The 14,567-nt window shown below is 36.8% G+C and overlaps 1 protein-coding gene across 1 annotated transcript in view; it reads right to left on the reverse strand.

Annotated features, from left to right (window-relative positions):
- Nucleotides 1-14,567, reverse strand: part of ANKRD31 (ankyrin repeat domain 31) — an 82,171-nt gene that overhangs the window by 12,066 nt on the left and 55,538 nt on the right. The window contains exons 18-21 of the mRNA XM_036410581.2: nucleotides 7,521-7,683; nucleotides 5,714-5,829; nucleotides 4,380-4,467; nucleotides 2,537-2,633 (exon numbers count right to left, since the gene is read on the reverse strand). Coding sequence (XP_036266474.1) covers nucleotides 2,537-2,633; nucleotides 4,380-4,467; nucleotides 5,714-5,829; nucleotides 7,521-7,683 — 464 coding nt within the window. The remainder of the gene's footprint in view (nucleotides 1-2,536; nucleotides 2,634-4,379; nucleotides 4,468-5,713; nucleotides 5,830-7,520; nucleotides 7,684-14,567) is intronic.

The raw sequence follows: 14,567 nt of genomic DNA on the forward strand, positions 1-14,567 counted from the left end.
ATCGATGAGAGAGTCATCGATCAGCTGCCTCTTGCACACCCCCTACTGGGGATATGCCCGCAACCAAGGTACATGCCCTTGCCTGGGTCCCTTCAGTCCCCAAGCCGACGCTCTATCCATTGAGCCAAACCGGTTTCGGCACATTTTAGTAATCTTAAAAAATAGTTCTGACTTCATAGACCTCTTGAAATAGTGTCAGGAATCCTTAGAGACCACCCATTAAGAGCGGCTGTTTTAAGAAAAGCAGTAATATAGATATCTGTTTCTTCTGTCACAGTTTAAAGTTGTTGCTGCTAAACTCCGAGTATACTGGGAATTAAAGTAGATGTAAGAAACAGAAAGAAGAAATCATATTAACAAACAACTGATAGCATAAAATTGCAAGAAAATAGAGAAAAACTAAATTAACAATATCACATTTAAAACTATGTGAAACAGAGGCTTCAGACAAAATGGTAGCATGGGTTAACACAGTACTCAAATCCTCCCACAACCATATAAAAAAAATACAACTAATCTTTAGAACAACTATAATTCAGAACTGCCTGAAATTTAGCTGAATGGAAGTTCCACAACTAGGGAATTAAAGAAGCCCCATAAAGACCGGTAGGAGGGGTGGAAACATGGAACAGGTTGGTGTGGCAGTTTTTAATTGGGAGGGATATTTTGGCTACAGAAGTCCCCCCTGAGGAGTGAAGGATGCCAGCCCCATACCAGACCGCTAGCCCAGGGTTCCAGAGCTGAGAAAAGAAGTCTCCATAACTTTGGGTTGTAAAAACCAGCGGGGATTGACTGAGTGATATGGTGGCCGCTGGAGTCCTAGGCAGCTCCTCTTAAAGGGCCCACTCATTAAGTTATTTGGATTCACTCCCCCTGAGCTACCTCATTGAGGCAGCAGCTTGAAAGGAACTAGGGACATTCAGGGAGTAACTAAATTGTCTGGCATCAATGCAAGAGCTGGGGGAGACACTTTCTCCCAGACTAAAGTGCTGGCAGAGGCCACTATTCCTTTACTGAGCCCTTCCCCAACAGAGCTGACAGAGGGGTCCCAAATTTGAGTCTCCACCAGTTTGGCTCACATTTTCTGCTCCATTCTGGTGATTCCCTGAGACCCTGCCCTACCCAACTTGGGGACTTATCAAGCCATTTCCAGTGGCTTTTCCAAAGTCTTGCCTCAGAGGACAGACTTTCCTAAAATCTCTCAAACAAGCAGCAGCTGGCTTCAGTGTATTCCTTATTTCTTGCTAAGTGGCCCCAGGCCTGGCACTAGCTGCAGCCTGCCTTGGCTCAGAGCTTGGCCTCTCCTGGGTACCTCCAAACCCAAAACAAGTTAGCAGCCATCTGTAGATAACTCTGTAGCTCAAGCCAGGTGGGCCCAGGCAAGATACCAGAACCTGCCTGGAGGCCCCAGAGTCAGTGCACTCAGTGGACAGAATTATAATGCTACCACCTCCATGAGTAACACACTCAAGAAAGCTCCCATAAGACTGTCAGGTGATTTCTTATCAGAAACTCTGCAGGCCAGAAGAGCATGTCAAGAAATACTCAAAGCAATGAAAAGCAAGGACCTACAACAAAGAGTACTCTACCCAGCAAGGTTATCATTTAGAATTGAAGGTCAGAAAAAGAGCTTCCAAGACAAGAAAAGTCAAAGGAGTTCATTGCCATCAACCAGTAGTACGTGAAATGTTAAATGGTCTTCTTTAAGGAGAAGAAGAAAAAAATGATTTAAAAAAATGACCAATAAAATGGCAATAAATACATACCTATCAACAATTGAATCTAACAATAAAAATAAATGAACAAGCAGAACAGAAACAGACTCAGATACAAAGAACATTTTGATGGTTGCCAGATGGGAGGGGAATTGAGGGATGGGTGAAAAGGGTAAAGGGATTTAGAAGTATAAATTAGCAGTTATAGTATAGTCATGGGGATGTAAGGTACAGTATAAAGAATATAGTCAAAAGAATATAGTCAATCAACGTGTTTCTCAAGCATGGGTATTTCTCTGTCTTTCCCTCTCTCTTCCACTATTTTTAAAAATCAATGGGAAAATATCCTCTGATGAAGATTTAAAAAAAACACACAAAAAGTATGAAAAGAGGTATATAACACATATAATCAGGATAAAACTCCTTAAAAACCCTGAAAACTTACAAGTACATAAAACAAATAAATATACATAATTAAACTGCTTAGGAGGTCAACAATTGTGATAGCAAAAAGAAAAAATTTTAATGTAAAAAATTTGTGTTTAGTAAGGGGATTCATGACCAGAAAGGTTTTCATAAAATTCTTGGCTGTAGAAAAGTTTTCTACAACTTTTGGTTTCCTGAATATTTCCAGTAATGAAGAAAAACATCTTTCTGGGAAGTACAATTCCCCATGGAGGTAACAGATTAGATAAAGTTATTTTTTGGTACTAAGCAACAGTCTTAAGAATTTGTATTCTAAGAAATTCTAGGCCTTAACAGTATAGCTAAAAATGTATAAATTCTAATAACTCTAACACACTCCTATTTTTTCCACTCACCTGTATTTTTTAGCCAGATCATCCCTTTCTGCCTTCTGTTTGGCAAGTACATTATCCATAATCTCTTTTATCTCTAACATCTTTTCAGTGTATTGTTCTAGAAACATAGTAATAAAGTAAAACATTAGTTAACTGAGAGATAGCAAACGTTAAATTTGGTCACATAGGATTCAGCTTTGCTGTTAATTTTAAAAAGTTATTATTTCCTTATCCTTTCCCCCAATATCAGTGGTCCAGATATATTAATCAAGGCTTACTGACTCACATCACTGTAAGAAAGTACCCTAACATGTATAGGTAAGAACACTGTACCAAGCAAGAGCCAGCCAGCCTGAGTTATAATCCTGCTAATCTACTGACTAGTCTTAAACAGGGCAAGTCACATGACCTCTATGGTTAGCTTCCTTATCTGTGAAATGAGGGGGGTAGAGAAAGATAAATAGGGAGGTAAGTATTTTGCCTATTAAAATTATTTATTTTTTTAAATACAAAAAAATACATTATCATTGTAAAGAATAATTTCAAACAATATAGATGTTTACCCAGAAAAAAAGTAAAAGAGTATCTCATTCACCTCCTTGCTTCACCTCTATTTTACTTTATAAAAGAGACTGCTGTAAATACTTTGGTAGCAGTGTATGTATTTACATGTGTATATTAAATATATTTATATAATGTGTTGTTATATTATATATATTTATACTATATAACTACACATGTGTTTAAAAATAGTAATTGTGCTATCAATTCTTGCTATTTATTCTTACCACTTAGATAGAGTCATATGAAATTGAAGGTTCCTCATAGATCTATATAAAGTAAGTTTAGTAATAATTACTTAAAATGTTCCTACTTTCTTCTATTGCCTCCTAAGTAAAGGTATCATGCACTCCCCCAGCCCCATCATAAACCTACAGGATTTACACATAAATACCAAATATGTCCAAATACAGAGTCCCAAGAGGGAAACTGAAAGACTTAGGTTTGATTTCTTTTAAGCTACCTGCTATTCATTTCACTTTTGATGTTGTTCCCTTATGTTTTTGACTAATCTTTTAGACCAATGCATATTTCCTATAAAATTTAACTAGAGGAAATTAATAGTAAGAAATAGCATGAAGTTCATGATTGGAATAAGTTCCAGAACCTGTCTTTGCAAATGCGATAAATGATTTGATAAGTATAGAGTGAGTGTTTCCAGAGTAGTTTTGACTTCTCAAAAGGGTGTCACATTGTGATGCATATGCTAACAAAGTGGGGAAATGCCTATGATCATTAAGAATTTAGCCTGGCCAGCATGGCTCAGTGGCTGAGCATTGATCTATGAAACAGGAGGTCACGGTTCGATTTCCAGTCAGAGCATATGCCAGTGCTGCAGGTATTTCCCCAGTAGGAGCATGCAGGAGGCAGCTAATCAATGATTCTCTCTCATCGTTGATGTTTCTATCTCTCTCTTCCTATTCCTTCTTCTCTGAAATCAATAAAAATAAATTTTTAAAAAAGCTGTGGTACATTTACACCATGGAATACTATGTAGCAGTAAAAAAAGAAGGATCTCTTACCCTTTGAGACAGCATGGAGGGACCTGGAAAGTATTATGCTAAGTCAGTGGTTGGCAAACTGTGGCTCTTTGGCCCCTTGCGTGTGGCTCTTCCACAAAATATCACAGCCTGGGCAAGTCTAGTTTGAAGAAGTGGCATTAGAAGAAGTTTAAGTTTAAAAAATTTGGCTCTCAAAAGAAATTTCAATCATTGTACTGTTGATATTTGGCTAATGAGTTTGCCGACCACTGAATATTTGGAAGCCAGTCAGAGAAAGACAAGTACCACCTGATCATATTTACCTGCATCTTCCAGGGTTCTTATTTCAAACCCCAATAAAATTTCCTGTTTTTCTTCTATATCTTGTAGAATGGCACTTATGGTCTGATGCTATCAAATAAAATATTAAAACTTCATTATAAGAAAGTAGATATTTCTCTCTGAAATGCAATCGACAAATGCACAATGAAAGTGCTATTAAAAATACTCATTTCCCTTTATATTCAAAAGGTACTCATGCATACTGCATATCTAAGGGGAAAATGTGAACTGAAATATATCTTGATTTAAGCAGCAGTTCTATTCCTGGAAAATAGAATGTAAGAGTAGCAACCATATAAAGAATAATAATGTTTCATTGACTTCTGTTATAATTATAGGTGTAGGAAAAAAACAGTAACACAACACATAATATTTCAAGATAACACATATACAAGTTCACTTTAAAGCCTATGACTATCATTGCACCCTATTAAAATATCACACATAATATTAGAAATACAAAACATTACTTTCAAAAACTCAGAAAGGGGATTTAAGACCACATCTTTAAACCCTTGTTAGTATTAATCTTCCTTCCTGGAATATCTTCAATTTATTCTGCCCAGATCCCTCCCTTCTTATGAGAGATGGAATAAAAAGTGAACTCTTGAAACGAAACCCATCTCATACACAAAACCTCTTAGTCCATACTGATTTTTCCTTTCTCATAACTACTTAACAATTTCAGAGAGTCAGAAACATTGATGAGAGAGAAGCATTGATCAGCTGCTTCCTGCACACTTCCCACTGGGTATGCATCCACAACCAAGGTACATGCCCTTGACCAAAATTGAACCTTGGACCCTTGAGTCTGCAGGCCAACGCTCCATCCACTGAGTCAAACTGGTTAGGGCTATTATGTTATTTTTTGCAAAAATATACCTTTATATGAAAGGTTTCACATATAGCAAACACTATCAATCACTATAAACCATGTGGGATCCAGGTTGGCTAGACCAGATTGCTTTCCTCTTCTCTGAGATTCGGGGTCTTTTCTAGTATGTTCCCTACATACTTTTAGAAAGTGGGTGAATGAAGACATAAAATAATTGTGGAAGAGTTTATGGACAAGAAGTAGCCAAAGAACCAAACCTAGTGTAAAAGACAGAAGCTAATCTATAGTTCTTAATCAGTGCAGATAATTGAGAATTAACCATACAACATACCTTCTTGGCTTCTTTTGTTCAATTATGCTACATGTTCTTATGACAGAAAACATTTTTCAACCTGCGTGTCCTTAAAATGGAAGGAGTGTTGCAATAACCAAAGAATGGCATTTTCTAGGTGAAGAACAAAGGACTTCAACTTTACTCACCATATGAAGGCTTTCTCTTGTTTTTTCTTGGTGTGAAAGAGAAGGCAGATCAACAGTTTTTAAGCCATCACAAAAACTTGGTTTGTGTCTTTTGGACTGGACAGTAGGAATTTCTACTTTAAAAAGTAAAATTAGAAAATACAATAAATATGTGCAAAAATTTAGCTTAATTTTATCAGTTGTAATGGTGAAAGGAATGGGTAAATTAAGTCTACAATTATATTAATGTTGGTCAACACCTTGATGCTTATTATCAATTGACTAATTATAGCTAACATTTACTGAATACTTAACCACATGGTGGTTATCATATTCTTCCCTGAATCATATTTAATCTTCATATGAACTCTGTGTGATAGGCAATTTATTATATCTGTTTTACAGAAGAGGAAAGTGAAGCTTAGAGAAATTCAGGAAGTTGCCTAATTGTCACATAGCTAGTACTGAAACCAGATCTGACTTCAAAGTCCATGCTCTTAATCACTATGACTATGATTTATTGTCTCTGTATAGTTCTCTTTGAGTCTTCTTTCATTCTGGACTCCCTTTTTCCATAAAACCATTGTATTCTACACCCCTCATCCTTTTGGGGGAGCCTGTCCAAGGAAATATGTATACAAGAAACAAGTGGGAACAGATATAGAACTTCACAACAGAGTGCCTGATGACGCCAAATGAAAGGCTTCTCTTGAGTTGAGATGATATAATTCATGGGAGTCAAACTTTCAGATATAGCTATGGAAAGGGATAGAGACATGCATGTGACTCTAAAAAAGGTTCTAACCAGGGGACTTACCTTATAGTCACAGACTTTGAAAAAAAGGAACTTTATACACATGTGATTTAGTACACTAGTAAAATATGACACAATGATTATTCTTGGCTCTAACCAATCATGTCAATAGTTGGTAAGAATACTGGTAGGTTGGGGAGAAATGTGTGTCAGACTCTTCCTAACATTCTCCTTAAAGAGAGAGTACAGATTATGTTCATGGTTTCTTCTTCTACTAGTCAAAACTCAAGCATAAGGGAAAAGGTAAAACAATTCCTTCTCCTCAATACTTAATAAATTTTGTTGAATTGCCTATTTTCTGACTGATCTCTCCACAAGACTGAAAGCTCTTCATGGGCAAGTGCCTCGTTTGCATAGCAGGTATTCAACACATACGTTTTCTAAATTAGTGTTTACTAAATGCCTATTTCTTATAGATAATCCATTATATTATAATATTTCAATTCAAACAATTACTATAAAATAGTTCATAAAATTTTGCCTGGCTATACATTCCCCTGAAATATTTTTTCACTATTTATTAGACACATGCCCATATAATATATTTGTTTAACAAATTTATATTATAGCATTAGAATATTAGATTCTTTAAAAGCTGGCATTAATCCAACTTTTATGTGAATCATTACAAATTGTGAAGTAATGAAATCTTTAGTCGCAGATAGTTTAGTAGTATAATATCTGTTTCCAGCCCCAATACAAGTAAACCAATGTGCATTGCTTTAGTTACATCTCTGTAGACCTAATGTTAAGGAGATACATGTTTATTTAATGAATTTTACAGGTTTTATTTCAATTATAACTCCAAATCCAATAGGAACATATTATTTATAAATTAAACTAAGTTTAGAAATGCTACTTTCTAAAAATAAATGATTTCTTAAGAGTTTAATAAACATACAAAACATCTGTCCCCAGTTATAACAAACAACTTACATTACAAATACAGAGATTTTATTTTTCTAAGCAGAGGTATACACCTATATAAAAGATAAGTAATACTGACATACATACCAGTGACTCTAGCTTTACTCTCATCTCTATTATCAATCTCAATAGCACCATAAGATTTTAGCAGCTCTCTCATTCTTTCATCAGCTGCTTCATCTAAAGCAGTCTTTTGTTTTTTATTCTTTTTATTAGGGTTTGCTCCATGTTGTAGTAGAATCTTAGCTGCCTAGAAGACATTCCAAAGTTATCTCTATTAACATCTTAGATCAATAATTTCTGCTTTTATGATAAGATCATTACCGAGCATTAAAAGTTATTTAAAAAAGCTTTAAAACTCTGGCCATGTATTAAATTTGATATGACAACTGCAAGTGGACCCACTAATTTGACCTGATTTGTTCCCACAGGAAAACCAAACATGTTGACATAGAAGTACCAAATATGCATCCTTAAATGCAGTAAGAGGCATACAGGTTTTATTTGATATTTCCTCTCTCTCTCTCTCTCTCTCTCTCTCTCTCTCTCTCTCTCTCTCTCTCTCTCTATATATATATATATATATATATATATATATATATATATAAATTTTTATTGAATTCAGAGAGGAAGAGAGAAGGAGAGAGAGATAAACATTGATTATGAGAATCATTGATTGGCTGCCTCTTGCATGCCCCCTACTGGGGATGGAGCCCACAACCCGGGCATGTGCCCTTGACTGGAATTGAACTCAGGACACTTCAGTCTGCAGACCGACGCTCTATCCACTGAGCAAAATCAGCTGGGATATTTGATCTCTTTAACAGAGTGCCCTGTTCATCCTCCTCCAAGCTGATGGAGGAAGGAGTGAAGAAGGGAGAAAGAGCCACTTTAGGATTATATCCTCCTATGTAATAAAAGAGTAATATGCAAATTGACCATCACTCCAACATATCGATATAAGATGGTTGCCCCCATGTGGTCAAAGATCACTGCCCACATGTGGACACAAGATGGCTACCACAAGAGGGCCAGCAGGGTAGGGCAGTTGGGAGGGATCAGGCCTGTAAGGGAGGGCAGTTGTGGGTGATCAGGCCAGCAGGGAAGGACAGTTGGGAGGGACCAGGCCTGCAAGGGAGGGCAGTTGGGGGTGATCAAACCTGCAGGGGAGGGCAGTTAGGGGTGAGCAGACTGGCAGAGGAGGGAAGTTGGGGGCAAACAGGCTGGCAGGGGAGCAGTTAGGCATCAATCAGGCTGGCAGGGGAGTGGTTAGGGGGTGATCAGGCTGGCAGGCAGAAATGGTTAGGGGCAATAAGGAAAGAAGGCAGGCAGATGAACAGTAGGGATCCAGCAGTTCTGGATTGTGAGAGGGATGATCCCGGGCATAAATGGGCAATCAGACATCCCTCGAGGGGTCCCAGATTGGAGAGGGTGCAGGTGGGGCTGAGGGACACACAGCCCCAAGCACAAATTTCATGCACCTGCCTTCTAGTTATATTATAAACTTTATAATATATTGCCATTAGACATAGTTGAATAAAGTTCTATTTGGACTATATTTCAGGAAACTTGATATCCAATCTAATAATATCTATGCAAATATGTGTCCTAAATAACTTATTTATATTCACAAAATGTTAAATTATTTCTACATTCCCATGAAAAGGGAATGTAGAAATAATTTATTCCAACCCCATCATTTTATAGAAAACTGAAGTCAGAGATTGTGACATTTTAGAGACAAAATAATCTTTGAATATAAGTAAGATTCACTAAATAAATCAAAATTATGTGTTAGAAGTCAGTTTGCAATTTGTCAAAGTTAAAGATGCTTACTAATTGGTTCATAGTGTAAGTCAGTGGTCGGCAAACTCATTAGTCAACAGAGCCAAATATCAACAGTACGATTGAAATTTCTTTTGAGAGCCAAATTTTTTAAACTTAAACTTCTTTTAACTCCACTTCTTCAAAATAGACTCAAGAGCCACACTCAAGGGGCCAAACAGCCGCATGTGGCTCTCGAGCCACAGTTTGCCGACCACTGGTATAAGTCAATTAATAAAAATAAAAAAACACACCAGTGATTCCACTTGCATGAGGCAAGCAAGTGACTCCAACCACTGAAAAACTTTCTAATTAGGAAAAGATGGTAAGGTTTTGTTTAAACAAAGATATGCTATGTGCTAGGAGCTTTTCTCTTTCTGCTTGTGTTCATGGATGAAGAAGCAGAGAAAATGAGGAGCAAATGGTCAGCTAAAATGCCCTTATTTGTTCCATTAGCCTAGAGATAGCACCGCATAAAGAAAGCACATTTATTTTTATGTTTAAAAAATATTTACTGTTTAAAGTATTACAGAGGTCCCATTCCCCCATTGTCCCCTTCTACTCCACATCCGCCCCTTCCTGAGAGTTCCCCACCAATACCAATACCACAATTATCTCTCTTGCTCTCTTTTTTATCTTTCTAGTTTAACTATTAATATCCTATCTCAAGATAAAGAAATAAAGATAAAAGGGACAAAGTGAATCAGAAATAAAATGAGCCAATGATAGGAGAAAGGTCACACAAAGAGAAAGTTCATGAAAATATAAGGAAAGGTGATAACAATATATCCATGTCGGGGGAACGAAATATCATGAAAAATATCACCTTCTTTTCAAATAGAACATTCTTCTTAAAATAAATGCAATAGATTTTTTGAAGTTTCCTCCAAAAGCAAACTATCTATATTACCAGTTAGGTGATACAACAATAGGTAAAACAATAGCAAACTATAGCCCAAACTGGCCAAATCCAGTCTGCTGCCTGATTTTGTAAATAAAGTTTTATTGGAGCAGCAACATTTACATATTGTCTATGGTTGCTTTTGCACTACAACAGCAGTTTATTAGTTGCAACAAAAACTAGATGGCCTACAGAAGGGAATGGGATGAAATATACAAAGTCATGCATAGGAAGGGTCTGAATCCAAGAATACTGTACCCAGCAAGGCTATCAATCAAAATTGAAGGGGAAATCAGGAGCTTCACAGACAAAAAAAGACTGAAGGAATTTATCTCCACCAAACCAGCAATGCAAGAAATGCTAAAGGGTCTACTGTAAAAATAAAGAAATAGGAAGTGAAGAAGGAACATGGGTATAGAATAAAAATGGCGTCAAATGAGTACCTATCAATAATAACCTTAAATGTAAATGGATTAAATGCTCCAATCAAAAGACATAGGGTAACAGATTGGATAAGAAAACAAGACCCATACATCTGTTGTCTACAAGAAACCCACCTCAGAAAAAAAGATGCACACAGACTGAGGATAAAGGGATGGAAAAAAGTTTTCCAGGCAAATGGAAATGGAAAAAAAGCTGGGGTAGCAATACTTATATCTGACAAATTAGATCTCAGAGTGAAGGACATAATAAGAGATAATGAAGGCCACTTTATAATATTAAAGGGAACAATCCAACAAGAAGAAATAACCCTCGTAAATATATATGCACCCAATACAGGAGCAACCAAATACATAAAAAAAAACTGCTTGAGGACATTAAGAGAGATTAATAGCAATACAATCATAGTAGGAGATTTTATTTTTATTTTTATTTTTTTTTAATATTTTTTATTGATTTTATACAGAGAGGAAGGGAGGGAGATAGAGAGTTAGAAACATCGATGAGAGAGAGTCATCGATCAGCTGCCTCTTGCACACCCCCTACTGGGGATATGCCCGCAACCAAGGTACATGCCCTTGACCGGAATCGAACCCGGGTCCCTTCAGTCCCCAAGCCGACGCTCTATCCATTGAGCCAAACCGGTCCCGGCCATAGTAGGAGATTTTAATACCCCACTGTCACCCTTCGACAAATCATCTAAACAAAAAATCAGCAAAGAAATATCAATCCTAAATGACTCACTAGACCAGATGGAATTAATTGACATCTTCAGAACACTCCACCCCAAAGCCACAGAATATACATTCTTCTCAAGTGCACATGGGACATTCTCAAAGATAGACCACATTTTGGGACATAGGCAAAGTCTCTTCAAATTCAAGAAGATAGAAATCATATCAAGTATCTTCTCAGACCATAATGGCATAAAACTGGAAATTAACTACAATAAAAATAATCCAAAGAAATCAAACACATGGAGACTAAACAGCATGCTATTAAACAAGGACTGGGTTACCAGAGAAATCAAGGAAGAAATTAAAAACATCCTGGAAACAAATGACAATGAAAACACAACAATCCAAAATCTATGGGACACAGCAAAAGCAGTTTTGAGAGGGAAGTTCATATCCTTACAAGCCTATTGCAAAAAACTAGGAAAAAGGGGTAACAGAAGATCTAACTCTACAACTCAAAGAGTTAGAAAAGGAGCAACAAGAAAAGCCCAGTGTAAGGAGAAGGAAGGAAATAACAAAAATCAGAGCACAGATAAACGACATAGAGACCAAAAAAAAAATACATAAGATCAACAAAACCAAGAGCTGGTTCTTTGAAAGAATAAACAAGATAGATGAACCTCTAGCCAGGCTAACCAAGAAACAAAGAGAGAGGACCCAAATAAACAAAATCAGAAATGAAAGAGGTGAAATAACAACAGACCCTACCGAAATACAACGGATTGTTACAAAATACTACAAACAACTCTACTCCAACAAACTGAACAACCTGGAGGAAATGGACATATTCCTAGAAAAATACAAACTTCCAAAACTCGATCAGGAAGAATCTAAAAATCTCAATAGACCAGTGACTTGGGAAGAAATTGAAACAGTCATCAGAAAGCTTCCAGCAAACAAAAGCCCAGGGCCAGATGGCTTCACAGGAGAGTTTTACTAAACATTCAAGGAAGAACTAAAACCTATCCTCCTCAGACTATTCCAAAAAATCCAAGAGGAAGGAACACTTCCAAACTCCTTCTATGAAGCCAGCATCACCCTAATACCAAAGCCAGATAAAGACAACTCAATGAAAGAGAATTACAGGCCAATATCCCTCATGAACATAGATGCCAAAATCCTCAACAAAAGTCTAGCAAATCGACTCCAGGAACATCACAAAGATCATACACCATGACCAAGTAGGATTTATTCCAGGAATGCAAGGATGGTACAATATCCGCAAATCAATAAACATGATACATCACATAAACAAATTGAAAGATAAAAATCATATAGTCATATCAATTGATGCAGAAAAAGTATTTGATAAAATCCAACACCCTTTCCTGATAAAAACTCTTAACAAGGTGGGAGTACAAAAATCATACCTCAACATAATAAAAGCTATATATGATAAACCCACAACCAACATTATACTCAATGGGCAAAAACTAAAACCATTCCCTCTAAGAACAGGAACAAGACAGGGATGCCCACTCTCGCCACTCCTGTTTGACATAGTACTGGAAGTACTAGCCATTGCAATTAGACAAGAGGAGGAAATAAAAGGCATCCAAATTGGAAAAGAAGAAGTAAAGTTATCCTTATTTGCAGATGACATGATATTGTACATAAAAAAACCAAAAGACTGCATTAAAAAACTAATTGACTTAATAAATGAATTTGGTAAGGTAGCAGGATACAAAATTAACGCCAAGAAATCCATGGCATTTCTATACACCAACAGTGAAACTACAGAAACAGAGACTAAAAAAGCAATTCCATTTACCATTGCACCAAAAAAATTAAGATACCTAGGAATAAATTTAACTAAGGAAGTAAAGGACCTATATGCAGAAAACTACACGACACTGAAAAAAGAGATAGAGGATGATGTAAGGAGATGGAAGAACATACCATGTTCATGGATTGGTAGAATCAATATCATCAAAATGTCCATACTTCCTAAAGCAATCTATAGGTTCAATGCACTCCTCATTAAAATACCAACGGCATATTTCACTGACCTAGAAAGAACTCTCCAAAAGTTCATTTGGAACAATAAAAGACCCCGAATAGCCACAGCAATCCTGAGAAAGAAGGGTAAAGTAGGAGGGATCTCAATACCAGACTTCAAACTGTATTACAAAGCCACTGTTCTCAAAACAGCCTGGTACTGGCACAAGAACAGACATATAGATCAATGGAATAGAATTGAGAACCCAGATATCAACCCAAATCACTATGCTCAATTAATTTTTGACAAAGGAGGCACGAATATACAATGGAGTCAAGACAGTTTCTTCAATAAATGGTGTTGGGAAAATTGGGCAGACACATGCAAAAGAATGAAACTAGATCACCAACTTACACCATACACAAAAATAAACTCAAAATGGATACAGGACTTAAACATCAGACGGGAAACCATAAAAATACTAGAAGCATCCACAGGCAGCAAAATCTCAGACGTATGCCAAAAGAACTTCTTCACTGATACTGCCCCTAGGGCAATGGAAGCTAAAGAGAAAATAAACAAATAGGACTACATCAAAATAAAAAGCTTTTTTTACAGCAAAAGAAACCATCAACAAAACAACAAGAAAGCCCACGGTGTGGGAGAACATATTTGCAAATAACACCACTGATAAAGGTTTAATCTCCAACATCTACAGACAGCTGATACAACTAAATAAAAGGAAGATGAATGATCCAATTAAGAAATGGGCAATGGACCTAAATAGAATATTTTCAAAAGAAGACAGAAGGAAGGCCAAAAAGCACATGAAAACATGCTCAAAGTCACTAATTATACGAGAGATGCAAATCAAAACAACAATACGGTACCATCTCACACCTGTCAGAATGGCCAACATCAACAAATCAACAAACGACAAGTATTGGTGAGGTTGCGGAGAAAAAGGAACCCTCGTGCACTGCTGGTGGGAATGCAGACTGGTGCAACCACTGTGGAGAACAGTGTGGAGTTTCCTCAAAAAACTGAAAATGGAACTCCCATTTGACCCAGTAATCCCACTACTAGGAATATATCCCAAGAAACTAGAAACACCAATCAGAAAGGATATATGCACCCCTATGTTCATAGCAGCACAATCTATAATAGCCAGAATTTTGAAACAGCCTAGGTGCCCATCAGCAGATGATTGGATCAAAAAACTGTGGTACATCTACACAATGGAATACTATGCTGCCATAAAAAAGAAGGAATTCTCATCATTTGCAGCAACC

Source organism: Pipistrellus kuhlii, unplaced genomic scaffold (genome assembly GCF_014108245.1).
Source record: "Pipistrellus kuhlii isolate mPipKuh1 unplaced genomic scaffold, mPipKuh1.p scaffold_m20_p_4, whole genome shotgun sequence".
Taxonomy (NCBI): Eukaryota; Metazoa; Chordata; class Mammalia; order Chiroptera; family Vespertilionidae; genus Pipistrellus; species Pipistrellus kuhlii.